Source organism: Desmodus rotundus, chromosome 4 (assembly GCF_022682495.2).
Source record: "Desmodus rotundus isolate HL8 chromosome 4, HLdesRot8A.1, whole genome shotgun sequence".
NCBI lineage: Eukaryota > Metazoa > Chordata > Mammalia > Chiroptera > Phyllostomidae > Desmodus > Desmodus rotundus.
In genome coordinates this window covers 88,364,852-88,382,221 of record NC_071390.1, presented here as the reverse complement: position 1 = coordinate 88,382,221, position 17,370 = coordinate 88,364,852, and the positions used below count along the sequence as shown (strand labels likewise).

Here is a 17,370-nt window from a genome sequence, read left to right as displayed (position 1 = left end):
CCTTAAACACTGGGTGCTGCAATTTTCTGCATTTCAATTTCATTTACTTCAGGTGCTAACTCCAATTTACTTTTAGGATACTTTAAATTCTTGATATCCACATATTTTTGTATACACTCCTTACATTGTTGGATGTTTCTTCTCTTCTATCTATGCTTTCCTAATCCCAGTTTATCTTTCAAAATGAATTCATGTCACCCTTAAGCTTCTCCCACTGTCCGCCCCTCCCACCCATGGTGAGTGAGATGCTTTTTTAATGCTCTCCCTTAACACTCTTGCATAATAAGAACTAACACCTATGTATAGCACTTCCTATGTGCTAAGCTCTGTTAAAAGACCTTTGTTCTTTTCATGTATCAGTTCCTTTAATTTTCATAACAGTTCTATGAGTTAGGTAATATTATCTTGATTTTGTAGATGAAAAAACAGAATCATAGAGAATTTAAACACTTGGCCTAAATTCACAGGTAGACGATTTAGGGATTTAAATATAATCTGCTTCCAGAATCTTCTTTTTAAAGACCTTCATTGGAATATACTTTACATATCATATAAACTACTTACTAAAAGTGTACAAATTATTGGCTTTAGTCTATCCACAGACATGTTCTACCATCACTGCAACCAGCCTTAGAAAATTATCTCCTAAGGAAATCCAGTTCCTATTAGCCAACATCTCCCGATTCCCTAATCTCCCCTAGATTTTATAATCACTAATCTTTCTATCTCTATACTCATTCATTCGCCTTGATATTACATATAAATGAAATCATGTAATACGTGATCTGTTGTGACTGGCTTCATTCATTTAGCATGTTTTCAAGGTTCATCCATGTACCACATTATCAGTGCTTCATTGCATTTTATTGACAGATAATATTCCATCTTATGGGTATATCAATTTGATTTATGCATTCATCAGTCAATAGACATTTGGTTGTTTCCACTTTTTGCTATTATCAATAAAGCTGCTATGAGCATTGTGTACACGTTCTTGTGTGGACACGTTTTTCACTTTTTCTGAGGATATATCTAGAGTGAAAATTCGGAGTCATATGATAACTCTCTGTTTGAGCATTTGAGGAGACTGTTGGCTGAAACAGCTGCACTATTTACATTTCCACCAGAAATGTATAGGGGTCCCAATATCTACACAACTTTGCTGACATTTGTTATTTGTCTTTTCGATTTATAGCCATTTGAGTGGGTGTGAAGTGGTAGCTTATTGTGGTTTAGATTTGCATTTTCACGATGGCAAATGATGTTGAAAATCTTTTGTTTATTAACCATTTATGTACATTTTTTGAAAAATAGTTCAGATCCTTCCCCATTTTTAATTGGTTTATTTTCCATTTCCTGGTGAGTTGTTATTATAGTCAGTTTTTATATATACTTATGATTCAGACATTGGTTGGTATGTTTGGAGATGTCGCAGGGGCTCCTTTTACTATCCTCACCTGTTTTCCAGATCCTTTTTCTTCTTGCTGTTCTGGTGGAATGCTTCTTTCTTCCTTATGTTCCAATTCGTTGATTTGAATCCTGCCTCCCCCGCCCCCCCTCCACTATTGGTTCCCTATAGGTGTTTCTTTATTTCACTAAGTGTAAACTTCATTTCTGCCTGGGTCTTTTTTATGCTGTTTAAGTAACAAGTGAGTTTCTTGGGCATCCTAACAACTAGTGTTTTGAACTTTGCATCTGATAGATTACTTATCTCCATTGTGTTTAGTTCTTTTTCTGGAGTTTTGCTCTCTTCTTTCATCTGGGTGATATTTCTTTGTCTCCTTATTTTGGTAAACTTCCTGTGTTTGTTTCTATGTATTAGGTAGAGTTGCTTTCACTCCCTGTCTTAGTAGAATGACCTATCATAGAAAAGTGCATCTGTAAGTTGGGTAGGGCAGAGCCTTAGGTAATAGGCAGGGTAGTGCAACCCATGTGAACCAGCTTAATGGAGTCTCATATGTGGTGTCACTGCTCTGTGGCTCTGTGTTGGGGAGGGCTCACAAAGGGGACAGTGCCACTGCCTGACCTCTGGAGTTTTGTCTGGAGGAAGCTTTCCCTTGGCACTCACCCTGAAGCCAGATACTTCACTTTATCTCCATATGCCAATGGTGCCCTTACAGCTGGTGCCCTGGTGCTCAAGCCCAGAGGAAGTACATCTGTGTTAAGTCCTAAGTCTATTGTGGGTCCTTTAAGAGGAGACTCCTAAGAATTCCACAGCTTCTTCTGCTGCTCCAGCCCCCAGTAGCTTTTACAGCTAGAAATTATGGGGACTTTTCTTCCTTGCAGTGGAACCCTAGGCTTGGTCATCTGACGTGGGGCTGGGATGCCTTGTTCCAGAGGTATCCCTCTGGATTTTTATCCACAACCTGTGGGTGTGTGACTGCCCATTCTACTCTCTGAGTCTCTGCACCTCTCTGCACATCTCTGCATCTCTGCCCCTCCTACCCATCTGAATGAATGTGACTTCTTTAATTCCTTGATTGTCAGACTTCCACACAACTTGATTTTCTGATGATTCTGGGTGGTACTTGTTTTGTAATCTAGTTGTAATTTTTGCTGTGGTTGTGTGAGGAGGTGATTTATGTGTATCTACACATCCATATTGAATATGGAAGAGACATAAATGTTTTTAATATTGATGAAATCTAACATATTATTTTTTTGGCTGTTTGTACTTTGAGTGTTGTATGTAAAATATATTGCCAAAATAAAATTACAAAGCTTTAAACCTATGTTTTTCTCCTAAAGCTTTATAGTTTTATCTCTTACATTTAAGTCTATAATCCATTTGAGTTAATTTTCATATACGGCTTGAGGTAGGGGTGTAGATTCACTCTTTGCACGGTAGGCATCCATTTGAAAAGACTACTCTTCCCCATTGGAATTATCTTGCCACTCTTATTGAAAATCCATTAACCATAGCTCTATGGGATTCTTCTAGATTCACAATTCTATGCTACTGATCTAAATCTCTATCCTTAAAGCTTTCTTGGTTATTGTATATTAGTTTTTTAGTAAATTGTGAAATTCAGAAATGTGAGTCTTCCAACTTTGTTCTTCTTATTCAAGATTTTTTATGTGTGGATGTGAGTATGTTTCTGCCTATTATGGTTTTATTGCATTTTCATGAGTATTTTAGCATCAGTTGGCCAATTACGACAAGAAAAAGGACAGCTAGAATTTTGATAGGGATTTTATTGAATCGGTAGACATATTTGGAGAATATTGTCATCTTATTTTTTTAAAGATTTTATTTATTTATTTTGAGAGAGGGGAGGAGGGAGGGATAAAGAGAGGGAGAGGAACATTGATATGCGAAAGATATCATGATCAGTTGCCTCTCGCGTGCCCCCAACCAGGGACATGGCCTGCAACCCAGGCATGTGCCCTGACCTGGAATCAAACCAGTGACCTTTTGGTTTGCAGGCCAGTGCTCAATCCACTGAGCCATCCCAACCAGGCTGAATATTACCATCTTAATATTAAGTCTTCCAATCCATGACTACAGAATATCTCTCTAATTATTTAGGATTTTAAAATTTCTTAACAATATTTTATAGTATGCAGTATACAAATATTGCAGTTCTCTTGTTAAGTTTATTCTTAATTACTTTATTCTTTTCATATACATAAATGGAAATGCTTTATTAATTTCCAGTTTGGATTTTTCATTGCTGGTATACAGAAATATAATTGGTTTTTGTATGTTGATCTACCCTGCAAATTTGCCGAACTCATTAACTCTGGTAGTGTGTGTGTACACTTTAGGTTTTTTTTTTTTTTAATGTAAGATAAAGTCATCTGCAATGAAAAATTATTTTATTTCTTCCTTTCTAATCTCATTCCTTTTATTAATTTCCTTGCCTATTTGTGCCAGCTAGAACATCCAGCACCATATTGAACAGAATAGTGAGAACTGACATCCTTGTCTTATTACTGAACTTAAGGGATTAGAAGGAGCTTTAAGTTTTTTGCCATTAATACGATGCTAGCTGGGGGTTTACAGATGCTTTTTATCAAGTTTAGAAATTCCCTTCTATTACTAGATTGTTGACTGTTCTATATCATGTAAGTATGTTGCATGTTATTAATTTTTTATATCTTTGAGATAATTATGTGGGTTTATTCCTTTTTTATTAATAAGTAACACTGATTTTCATAAATTGAGCCAACCTTGTTTTCCTAGAATAAATTGCACTTGGTCACAGTGAATAATCCTGTTTATATGGTGCCAGATTCAGTTTTTTAGTATTTTGTTGAAAGTGCTTGTGTCCATATTCACATTGTGTCATATTCATTGTAGTCTTTAAGCCATTCGGTTCCACTAATTACTGGTTATTTGCTTTATTTTTGTTGACTATGTCCTGGGTTTGCTCAACAGTTTGAAGAAAATAAATTTTGGTATAGATCACTTTTGTGGTCAGCCTTTAAAATTTATTATGATTCCAGGAGGGATATTCTTAGCTCTATCATTCCCTGGTTTTCTCTGGTGGCCTAGCTGCCCTATGATTTAGCTTGTGCTATTAATTAAGAGGAGCCTTAGGCTTGAACTTCCCCATCCTCTATTTCAAATAATTGGAGAACACTTAATGCACACTTTCTTATAGATTGCCTCTCCTCTGGGCAACATCTTTGTGCTACTACTCTGGGTACTGAGTTAAGTAGCAGTCTCTGGTCTTTTCCACTTATCTCTGTTGACTTGGAACCTATGCCCTCAGAAAAAGTTGGAGCGATGGCAATCAAGGCCCCCAGTATTCTATGCCCACCACTCTTGGAGTGGGTACTGCATTGTGTGGGTTGGGCTAAGTGGGAAAAGGGAGCCTTCAAATTCTTGGTCACACTCAGCAGGAATTTAGCCCCTTCAAATTAGAGTTGAAGGGTTTGCGAAATGCTGGCAGCCTGTCCCTCCAGTTTAGATAAGCCTTGGTTGGGCACTATGAAGAGAGAAAGCCCTGCCTTCTTGGCCAGACCTTCTGGGAGTGGAGTTTCCATTCGGCTGGACAGGGCAGATGGTGAGATGGAAGGAAAGGGGGCAGGATGAGGCTCAGATGCCACAGACACTTGTTTCAGTAAATTTTCTTGAATAAGGGAGAATTAATTTTCTGTATGCCCTTAGGGGAATTTCCAGAGACTTTAAATGGTTATGATTTATTTAGTTGGTTATTTGTAGTTTTCTAGGGAACGTCTCACCCTACCACCTAAAAGTGGAATTCCTCCAGGGATGGTGTTCTTAACCACAATGCTATCATGTATAGTTCAAATTTAGTAGTTATTAAATGGCATTTACCATATTTTATTGCAACTTTCAGTTTATTGTGTATAACATCCACTGAAAATTTTCTCAGCCACAGTTGAAACTTTTGCCTGGGGCTCTGAACTGAACTTTCTCATTTATTGGCTTTTGCAAAGGAGCCCTTTTTAGACGCGGCTACCTGAGCTTTCCATCAACTCCCTTTCCATCTCCTGGCTGTCTGTGCCTTCCCTGCCCAGCCTCTCATCAAGCTCATTCTGCTGGCCCTTAATTTTGCCTCTGGGTACACGTGACTCAAAGGCCGAGAACTCAGGAAACCTTGAACCTCTGTGGGGGTTCAAAATGCTCAAAGTCTCCAAGTAGCAACAACTTGGACAATGTTCTTAGAAAAAACTTAGCACAATAACAGCACAACTTCATGGCTATTATTATTACTATTTTCTTAGTTACATATTAACATATAGAATCTATTTAAATCTAGCCTAAAACCATAGTTCCTTTGGGACAATATAATTAACATACATCTATAAATTTATACAGTTTCTATATGGGGTTGTTTGTGTTTTTTTCCAGTTTTAGGTACTTCTGTTTATTTTTTTTTCTCTAGGAAGCACAAGCTTCACTAGCATGAGAGTTGTGGTTTTTATTAGCAAGTTTCCAAATTATGGTAACAGTGATGGGGCCTAAAACTCATGACTACACAGTTTGTGTTGGCTTGTCTGCTTCAGATTCTTTAAATGAGTTCCCACAAAAACCTAAAGATTGATGACAATGATTAATTATGCTTTTATAATCAGTCATGCTCATTTTTTTTCTTTAGTTAATTTACACATCATTTTTTCTGCTGTGGAGGTAATAACAAACACCCTGCACTTCACTAAAAGCTTTCACATAATTTAATCTCACAGCAACCCAGGTGGCCACCTTTATTATTCCTCTTTTACAGACAGAAAAATTGAGGTTCAGAACAACTACTTGGCTTCCATAAACTCTGATCTGTTAAGTAGAAAAGAAAATCTTGAACTGCTATCTTTTGATTATAAACCTAATACTTTTTGCAGTTATGTAAAATGCTTTTAATATGAGCATATTGAGGAGAGGAAACTAGGTGAAGAAAAAGAAACGAAGCAGATTAAAGTACTTCCAATAAGAAAATTAATTGCATATCATTTCCGTTTTGTTTAAATGGTATATCTTGAATAAAGTAGGTGCTTGCTCAACCTTACGCTGACATACATAAATTAGTGTATTTACCTTTCATACATACTTACTATTGTACAAATTGAGAAACTGTGGCCTACATGTTTCTTAACATGAAAAAAACACAATGTTTCTTAACATAAAAAAAATCAAATTTATTTTTTACCTGTATTTAAAATAAGCAGGTTAAATTTTAAAAATTAACCCGAGAAGAGGTAGGTTCTCTCCTATTTGAATTGCAGTTTTCTTAAAATATCGTGATGTAGACAATTTTACTCTAATTTACTCTTTTCCCTCTTTTTTGTTTTCCTGATTTTGTCTAATTCTATACTTCCCACAGATAGGCAGACATGAATTATGAAATATCAGTCCACATGGAGATGAAAAGATTGTGTGTGAAACAAAGGGAAAACAGTGACTATTTCTAAGGCCAAGAGAATATAAATGTTTCTCTATAGTGTTTGTGACTTCCCATCAAATGTGGATTTGTTATTTGATAAATGAATGATTCTTGATGTTTTGAATTAAAACTTTCTATTTCTTTGCCTTAAAAAAGCATAGTTATTTGAACACATTGTAAATGGGGTAATTTTCTAATATAAATGTTGTCAAATATTTAATAATAGAATAATTATTTGCTCTCTCTTGAAAATTTGGATTTAGTGAATGGAAATCAAAGAATGGAGAATCCTAAGATTACTTATTCAGGCATAGTCTTGTGTCCATCCCTATTCGTATTTTTGTAATCATGTATAGAGTTCTTTATTTCTTTTCTCCTTTCCCCACTTTTTTCCTTTTCTCTCTCTCCATCTCTCTTTTGGCCTCTCTCCCTGCTTCATGTTAGCAAGACATTTTATTTGTGTTTAATATTTATTGACCTGCTTTATATACCAGGTATTGTAAGTAAAAACCAACTTTGTGTTTTATTGGTACTTACAGTTTAGAGGAAGAGTCTAACAATAATAAAGTTATTACAGAAAAAGGAGAGTTCTGAGTGAGAAATTAAATTAAATTGTCCTGTAAACCTATAAAGATCACAAAAAGACTTTGGTATTTGTTCTCTCTCTCTCTCTCCCTCTCTCTCTCTCTTTCTCTCTCTCTGTCTCTCAACTTTATCACTCTTTCCCAGCCTCTCCAAACATATTTAATTCTGAGTCCTTCACACATGGGTTCTATTTTCACAGAGAACTTAACAATTTTGAAAAAATGGTTTATGAGGAACTCTTTGAAAGTAAAAATTATATCTGTTTATCTTTTTCTTTTTGGGATTTAGCACAATGCTTAGCTTACAATTACAGTGTATGTTCAATAAATATTTACTGAGTCAATGCTAGTAGCTTAGGGTGTACTATATAACTGTTTTACCTTTCCATGATCTCAGATAACATGTACATTTTCATGGAGAAATAAGACCTGCTTAAAAAATTCCAGAAAGTGAGGCTAATAATAGAGAAATATTTTTTAAAAAGGAAATTTTTCTTAAAATGATAACTCAGTAGGCATCTTCCTGCTATACTCTCCCTATGGTGAGTTGGTTAAGGAAACATCTTTCTCTCAACACAAAGTTTGCACTTTGCTTTATGTGGAATTGGTTTAAATAAGCTGCCTTTGTGTACTTTCTACTTTTATCTTTTTATGACTCCAGTGACAATTACAGTTTAGAAGTAATTTTTTATTGCTATTACTGTCCTATTGTTTAAAATTGGCTTTATTTCCTACTGTTATTTCTTTTCTTTTGGAAGTAGTCTGAAAATAGTCTCTATGATTATGATGGCTTCTTTCCCAGTTTTGTTGAATTCACCTTTCCAGGAATATTCATTAACTTAATGAATTTTGTAAAAATACCATCCATACATTATTTAATCTAAAATGTTTTCAATTATGAGATGCACAATCCTTTTACCTACCACTAATAAAAACTAAAAATGCTGCTGATTATAACATCAAGGAGACATAAAGATGCACCTATATTTCAGGGATATTAAAATGTGAAAATCTATGTTTCTGAATTCATAAAATATAGAAAAATTACCATCACAGTTTTACCATACATTTGTGCTTATATAGTTATTCAGAATTATTTCATTACTTTCATGGTAGTTTTAGGCAAAGGGATACTTACTGTATTGTACACTTAATGTAAAACAATGACTGCATTAAAAAATATTCCTAGAGCTCTAGAAGATATCCTACTAGCATGGGCGTCCCAAAAGTCATAACTCTGTCTGTTTCGTATGTACTCCAAGCACCTAGGAGTTACAATAAATATTTCTTACATGAGTTTATGAGTGAATCCATGTTTTATTAGAGATGCCATATATCTGTTTGAAGAAAAACCAAATCAAGCAAATAGGAATTATTAATCAGTGAGCTCCTACTAAATGCCAGTTTATGTTTCTCAGATATCTTGCCTTCTTGCAGTATAACTTCGCAAGTTTGCCTTTCTTTTCATTCTCTGCCAACTTCTTTCCATTTTATTTTCATAAGTATTCATAATTATTACAATCATATTTACAATTCAGTGATACATCCAACAAGGTTTCATGAATTGCCAAGAAAAACATTAAATGATGTAATTCACCATTTATGGCTCTCCATACCTGCACACTTAGAAAGTTAAAAGGAAAAAAATTAATCTTACAAACTCCCTTGTAGTGATACACTTGGTCCACTTGGAAGAAGTAGAGATCAGTAAGCCAAATACGGAAACAAAGCATTTAACAGCAGGGCCGAGATTGTAAGTCTGAGTTTATTCTCATTCTTTCTTTTCCTCCGTATCTAAGACATGTATTTATGTGGTTTTGGTGATGGTTGAATATAAACTTACCCTTATGTGATGTATGACATTTAGAAAAATGTGCCTAGGTGACCAATCCAATAACATTTACAATCTCAAAAGTTAAATTATATTTAATTTAAACCTAACAAAAGTTCATTCTAATTTCAAAGGCAGAATATCCCAGTAGCTAAGGACATGTCCTCTGGAACTGGGATCTCTGTGCTTGAAACTTATCTCCGGCTCTTGTTAATTATAAGGACATGGAAATTTAGCTTATTCTTTTGTGCCTTATTTTTATCCTTCTAATGTAAGTAGTACGTCTCTTATAGATTTTGTGTAAGTACTAAACACATGTAAAGTTCTTAATGGGTCTGTTCAAATAATAGCTGCTGGTGTTGGTTTTTCTACTTTCCTTTCCAGACCTACTGTGTGACCAGGGAGGCTGACCTTCACGGTCTTCATTACTTCGGCTCTCTTGCCCTTTCATTTATGGTTGGATTTGCAACTAGAGACAATGAAAAGAGATGAAAGGACAGGAGGAGTGAAAATGGGGTAACCCCTCTCCCCATTTTCTCTGATTGTGGTTTTGGCAAGAATTCTCTTTTTCTATCCGCTTCCTATACCAAAGGTCTATTTGTATAGACCTTTACTAGTTTGTGCTCTTTGTGCCATGGCTCCCTCTGTTGCGGGTCTGGTAATACTGCTCCCTCCCGACGCCTCCATCAGACATGGTGGGGGGCGGGGCATCAAGGCTTGCTCTGAACCTAGACCCTGATGCTTCAACATCCTTTGTTAATTTTTTTAACTTTATTTAATTCTCCTCAATCAACCATTTGAGTATACCATTTACTTACCCCATGTATCACAAATAATATAATGCTGAATCATTTAATTTAAAATAAATATTAGATTATTTCCACAAGTCAATGATGTGTCATTAACAGTGATAAGATTGGGGGTTTCAAATCTTAAGTGTGTCCTGGATAGCATACACTTTCTAAGAAGTAAAAGGGATGTGTGTGTGTGTGTGTGTGTGTGTGTAGAAGACTACAGTTAGAATAAAGGCTGATAGACCTTCCCACAAGGGTTTTACACATGGTCCTTCCCTTCTATTTCCTCTTTCTTAAGTGATGGAATTCAAGGGGTTATTAGGGTGGTCCAATCAAGTCTAAGATAGACCAAATCTGAGGGTTTTTTTTCCCCAAATTTAGTGGGCATCAAAATTTTGGAGTGGGCAGGTGGGTTGAGGGGAGAGGGGTGATCCTCAGTGTTGGGTGGAAGCTTACGAAACCATATAAGGAAGAGCTAGACTTGAAAGGTGTTTGTAGGGATAATTAAGAAGGTCATGGCTGGTTTCCATTCAAGCAGCAATTACAGGAAGAAATAGGAGGCCTGCAAAATTAAGTACAATGGCTGTATGCTATGGGAGTATAGTAAGTGTAACAATCTTTTACTCAACTGGACACTCAATCGATATACCATATTGCATCACAGAGGACTTGTGAAAAACAGACTATTCCTATATTTCTTCCCAGCAACCATATTTGGGGTCTGTGTGGGGCTGAGTTTCCAGGAATCAGACCATTATGAGTGAGATGCATAGGGTGAGACTGGACCATACAGGCATTAACATGGTGTGAAGCAATACCATTTTATGTACAAATAATGATAGTTTTATTCAGCCTGGAAAGGAATTTGAAATAATTGGCCTTATGAAGCTTTCCCAATATTGAGTTAAGCATTTCAAACACTCAAGTCAAGTTATACCCTATAAATACCTCAATTCTCACAGTTATCACAGTAGGAACACAGAGAGTGTAATGTAATGTTAAGAGGAAAGAGGTTACAGGGTCTGAAGTCAGACTTCCTGGATTCGAATCCCACCTCTCTCTGCTCCTTATTCTCTGTTGTAATCCTTCACGTTTATGTTTTTCTTTCAATCTCTGCATGTCTCACTTGCCTCTACCAAATTCTTGGGATTCAAAAGCTACCTATTTATTGGCAATACTGTGAGGACTATAAAGTTATATATATGCAAACCAACTAGTAGAATATCTGGCACATAGTATATATTTAATACATCTTAGCTTTTTTGTTATATGTGCTTCTCCCCAACCAGATTCTATGAATACCTTGAGGTATGAATGTACCTGCAAGACAAATAATACAATAGTTATGTGTATTATTCATCTTATCTCATTACAAAGTTTATCATATGTTAAGTACTAAATAAATGTTTGCTTAATGACTAAATGAGGTTAATTTGCCTTAAAATATGAGCCCGAAGACAAAAGCAGAGCATATACATTATCTTTTATTGCAATTGTCACTTGAGTTTTCACATTAATCAGTAAAGAAGAGACTCAATACTTTACTGCATTTTAAATGTCTGTTTTTTTTCAATATTATCACATCAATGTATATGTATATTTATACCCTTGGGTACAAATACACAGAAGCACCTTCACATTTAAGTTTTGATTTGTTCATAATATAATTATTTTCCAAAAATTGAAAATCATATTGAAACAATAAGTAATAAACTATAGGCATCAATAAGGGGGATGGTAAACCACTCACTTGTCATTCTTTTCATGGAGAATATCACAGATATTTTTTAAAGATTTTTATTTGTTTATTTTTAGAGAAAGGGGAAGGGAAGGAGAAAGAGGGGAGAGAAATATCAAAGTGTGGTTGCTCCTTGTGTGTCTCCCTACTGGGGCCCTGGCCTGCAACCCAGGCATGTGCCTTGACTGAGAATCAAACCAGCGACCCTTTGGTTCATAGCCCATGCTCAGTCCACTAAGCTACATCACCAGGGCCTCACAGATATTTTCATACCATGAAATTATTTGGATTCTACTTAATTTGTATTAAGCAATATACAGAGGGCAGCCAATGCTATTATAAACTTTGGTAAACATCCAAGTAGCATTAACATATAAAAAAGACTGTTTGTTTCTCCTGTTTACTAATTCTGCCAATTTTTTTTTAGTTTATAGAAATACTTTTTCAAATTTAAAAAACAAGGAGGGTTTCTTGAAGGAAAATAGAGAACTCTGACTATTAGTTTCAAAATGAGCTATAAAGGAGCACCAGGCCCATGCCCGGGAACGGCCGGGGAGAGTGCGTGTCTTCACGCCTTACGGTTACTTAGGCAGCACCCGTTTGTGTGCCTTACTGTTTAAGAATATTTCTGTTAATATTTTATGTTTATTGTGAGAAAAATAATATATAAATTAATAACACTTACTATTTTTTATTTTCCAACAAGTAAATGGGATTGCAATAAAGATTTCATAAGTAGAACCCATTTGATATTCACAGGATCACTAAATGATAAGAGATATAGGAAAATCACGTTTGTTTTTTCACTGGTTTCCCCAGTAATCAGCACTGAGCTTGAAATACAGCTTATACTCAATAATTATGTGTTAAACAAATGGATGGTCTTTCTTTTGAAGTAGGGCCTTATTGGAAAAGTATTGGCTTTGTTTATTGCTAAAGGTTAAGTATTACTGAATGTACACCCTGAATCAAATTTACCCTTGTTTGGCCCAGTTCCCTACACTTACGGATCCTCTAGGCCTAGGCTTTCAGTGAGAGAATGCCTGAGGGAGGCCTCCAGTTTATCATGTGTAGGAGTCTGCAGAAGGAGGGAATTCCAGCCTAAATTTTCTAAGAAAGTTACTGACAAAAGCAGTGTAATTAAAAGAAAAGCCTGCAAAAATCTAATTTAGATGCACATAAATTTTTAAAAAAAATTTTATTGTTATTCACATAAATTGAAGGCTGGAAAATATAAGCATTAAAAAATATCTTAGAAAGAGCATAGTCAGGATTTGCTAAAGCTTTTTTAAGATGGTTGCATCGGTTAATAAAACATAAAGAATAAAGTAACCTGTAGAAGCCAAAACCACAGGCTCAGATCACACTTACCAGAACAGTTACCACACGGAGAACCACTCCACGCATGTTATTCTCCAGTTTCTTGTCAGTCAGTGACCCATTCAGCCCGGTGACCGGGTTCCAGCACCCAAGCTGAAAGATAAAACAGCACGATCACTTCTTTGCCTGAGAAGCCATGCAGTCACCTACAGACAGACGTTCCAGAGAACTGGGTGATGAATCTTGGAATAGCCCCGTGCAGGAAGGGCCCTGTGCAGGCTTCCTTTTCACTAGTGAATGAGCAATCAAAAATACTGTTTGCCACTTTTAAATATCGCTTGGCATATGACAGCACCTGGAATGCTTTCGGAGACTGGCTGCAGACGTCCAACTTAATGAGGAGCTATAAATACACCAATAACTCAGTCCTGGTAATGCACTAATTGGAAAAATAATAGTGCATATAATTCTAGCAAAATGTCTGTTTTAATATATCAATTGTTGCACAAGTTAGATTTTTTTACAGTTTCAGTGGTTTTAATTAGATGTTACACTGCTTTCATTGGAAAGGATTACTGCTTTTATTTGAGGAAAAATCATGTATATGGCTTTGTTGATTTCAAATATTCACAGCACATAAGACAATATAATTTGCCCTTTTTTGTCAGTGCCATCTTTCACTTGGATAATTTTGGCAACAGTCTTTCCCTTAAAGTCTTGTCATGATTCAGTGCTTTTTACTCTTCAAAATGCTGGTTTAATTTTACATATTCATGTAGTTCTTATTTCTTGTAATATCCAAATCTGATGACTACTAGTTTTAAAATTACTACCTATAAATCACAAGGCATAAAAATGGATGACTCTCAATTCAGAAATGATGAGAAAAGGAGATTCTGTGACTTGAATGAGCAGATAACTGCTCAAGAAGCACAGCTGCGAAGGGAATGTCGCAATGTGTGTCTTGGGGAGAAATGTCACGCCATTACTCCGGACACCAGATCCATGAGCCTTCACATTTGGGATCCTGTCCCACATTTCCCAGCTTAAAAAATGTGACAAACCTTCAGTCATAGTCAGAGAGTGTTTTGGTTAACTGAATGGTTAATGGGGACACATGGTTATTTGTGCTGCTTCCTCCTACAGCCTGGGATTGATTTCTTTGTGTTGTGTTTTGTTTGTGGCTTCCAAAGTCATCAACATACTGGTAGGTGTCCCTCACAAATAAGTGTTTCAGGTGCTTCCTATTAAAGCTCAGCTTCTCGCTGAGTTCCCCAAAAGGACTTTAATCAAGAAAACTAAAATGTACATAATACAATGTGGGGCAAAAGTAGGTTTACAGTTGTTCATATGGAAAATAATACAATAATTAATAAATAATAACACAAGAGTAGACTCTTTTTTGTGCATTCACAAATGTAAACCCACTTTTGCCCCACCCTGGTATGTTAAGAGAAAGGGATGTTACAATATAAACAAAAAGCCAGATTTTTTCCTATTAAAATAATTTGGGAAAGGCTGCTAATTGTTGGTTTCAACTGTAAAAGCACATTAAATTTATGTAATGATGTGTCATTCTCAGTTACATAAAAAGTCTAATTAGAACTTAGATCCAATTAGCAAATCCAAATGTGTTGAAAGTCTAATTTAATCAGAGATATTGTAGTCCTCTCGTCAAAGTTAAAACCTTATGAAATTTCTTTTGAGCTTTCTTCTCTTCTGAGGTCAGCCAAAGTCTATCCTCAATTACATTGCTTGATGTGCACTTTTTCTAATGACTTTTTCAAGATTTTATTTTCCTGAACCAAATGGTGAAAAAGTGATCTACAATATTAAGAGAGGAGCTAAATTTCCAATGTGCTATCCATTTTACAATTATATTACTTAATCCTAAACTGAATGAATAGCTTTTGCTACTTTATTTTGTTCACGATAAATATGTCTAAGCTGCCAAACTAAACACAGAAGCTCATTTTTTTCCACACTGAGTGTTTTTATTTTTAAGTTTGGTAAACTTATTGTCAATTTTGCCTAAATAAATGACATCTTTAGTGTTAACCTGACCATAGGATTCTGGCGTCCCGATTAGTTAAAATATTTACCGCTAGAATAAATGAAACCTGCTGAGCAGTTTGTTTCAGTGATGCTCTGGAGAAACATTTTAAAATATATAATTTCCACCTTCTTCTTGATTCTGTCCTCCCTTTAACATAACTGAATATAGCTAGTGGTTTAAAATTTCTAAAGTACTGTAGCATCGGGGCGGGGAGTTGAAATAACAATAATGAAAAAGTAACTGGACTAGGGAAAGTAGGTAGCTCTATCTCGGCTTCAGACCGGGATAATGACTTAAACATTATTTGTACCATACATGATGTTTCTTCTCCCTTTTTTAATTTTATTTACATTGATCTTCCAGTGGCCCTGTCTTTGCACAAGTCCCACCCCTCCCTTTGGTCTTTGGGGAACTGTTCTTTTTTTTTTTTATCCCTAGACAAGTATTCCAAATGATCCAATTTTTTCATAACTACAGCTTTTTTGGTTTAACAACTTTAATGATTGTTTATGTGACCCAAGCCAATCCATGTCCTTCCTTGAAGTTTTATTTTTAATATCAAGTGTGTCCATGGTCGGCAAGTAAATAAACTGATATGAGGCACTAATATATTTTAGTGTTTGGCCAGATTCTCTCACATATAAGATGTAATTTTCTCCTTTGCTTAATGGCTTCATAAAGTTTTTTCATCTCTCTATCTTCTTCTTTTTTCGTCCTCCTTCCTCCCCTTTCCTTTTCTCCTTTCTTTTTCTCTATCAGACTCACATGTGTTTTGATTACAACACTTGTGGAGTTATTGCTGTTCTTATTAACAGCAGCCTATATTTTAAGATTGGTAATTCCTTTCACTTAACTCAGTTCTTCATATGCATGAACTCCAATACTTAATGTTACTTGAATGTTAGCTGTGGACCATACAAACTAGGATTTTCAGAGACTGAATTTTAAGGTAAAGAAAGTATAAGATACAAAATCTCTGGAAAACCAAAAATAAAATATATCTACTCGTCACATATCAACATCGGGCATAAGAAAAATATATTTTTTAAAAAAAGACTTTCACTCAAGACGGAGACGTAGGAAAACAAGGTTTGCTTTCTTGAACAACCACATAAAAATTACAACTAAACTATAGAACAACCATCATTCAGGAACATCAGAAATCGAGCTGAATGGAAGTCCTACAACTATGAAATTAAAGAAGAGACTACAGTGTGACTGGTAGGAGGGGTGGAGCATGGAAGGGCTGGCCCAACACTCATGTGCAGCAGATAAAATTTGGGAGGGATATATCAGTTATGAAGTGTCCCAGCCCCACATCAGGTCCCCCTGCCCATGGTTCCAGTGCCAGGAAGAGAAGTCACCATAACTTCTGGCTGTAAAAACCAGTGGGGATTGAGGCTTTAGAAGACAGAAACTGCTGGATTCCCTGGCAGATACTCTTAAACAGCTAAGGCACAGACTTACTCAGACATACTCCCTCAGAGCTCCAGCATCAGGGCAGCAGATTGAAAGGCATCAGAGAATGTGGACAAACTGAACTGCATAGCACCAGTGCGAGAGCTGAAAAGCAGCTTTCTTCTGGACAGAAGTGCTGGCAGAGGCCACTGTTCCTCTTCTGGGGAGCCTTCCCCTCACAGAGCCACAGAGCTGGCAGGAAGGCACTATATCTGTAACTCCATCAACCTGGCTCACACTGTTTGTCCCACCCTGGTGATTCCCTCATGCCTTGCCCCACCCAAATTTTAGGACCACCTGAGCTGTTTCCAGTGGCTTTTCTGTATGAATGGCTTGTCTCAGGCCATGCTTCAAATTTTCTGAATTATGTCAAACAAGCAGCATATGGCTTCAGTGAGCCCCATGCCTCTCACTAAGTTGCCCTAGGCCTGGCACTAGCAACAGCTGGCCTTGGTTCACAGCTTGGCCTTGCCTGGTACCTCCAAGCCCAGCACAAGTAGATTCCAGCTGCAGATTGTTTTGTAGCTTATGCTGTGTGACATGGGACGGAACACAGGTAGTGGCTGACCTTGGATGCACCAATAATAATTTAGGCTCAACTACAATGGGAGAGTGGACACAGCCCACACAGGGGGCACATTTCAGTATCCAGTTTGGGTAATAGAGGAAGCCGTGCCTTTGGACCCTATGGGACAACTACTACATTAGGCCACTCTACCAACCCTGGGAGATGTAGCA

At 36.4% G+C, this 17,370-nt stretch overlaps 1 protein-coding gene across 1 annotated transcript in view; it reads right to left on the bottom strand.

Moving 5' to 3' along the window:
* Positions 1-17,370, bottom strand: part of GRID2 (glutamate ionotropic receptor delta type subunit 2) — a 1,366,498-nt gene that overhangs the window by 354,051 nt on the left and 995,077 nt on the right. The window contains exon 9 of the mRNA XM_024574830.3: positions 13,170-13,271. Coding sequence (XP_024430598.1) covers positions 13,170-13,271 — 102 coding nt within the window. The remainder of the gene's footprint in view (positions 1-13,169; positions 13,272-17,370) is intronic.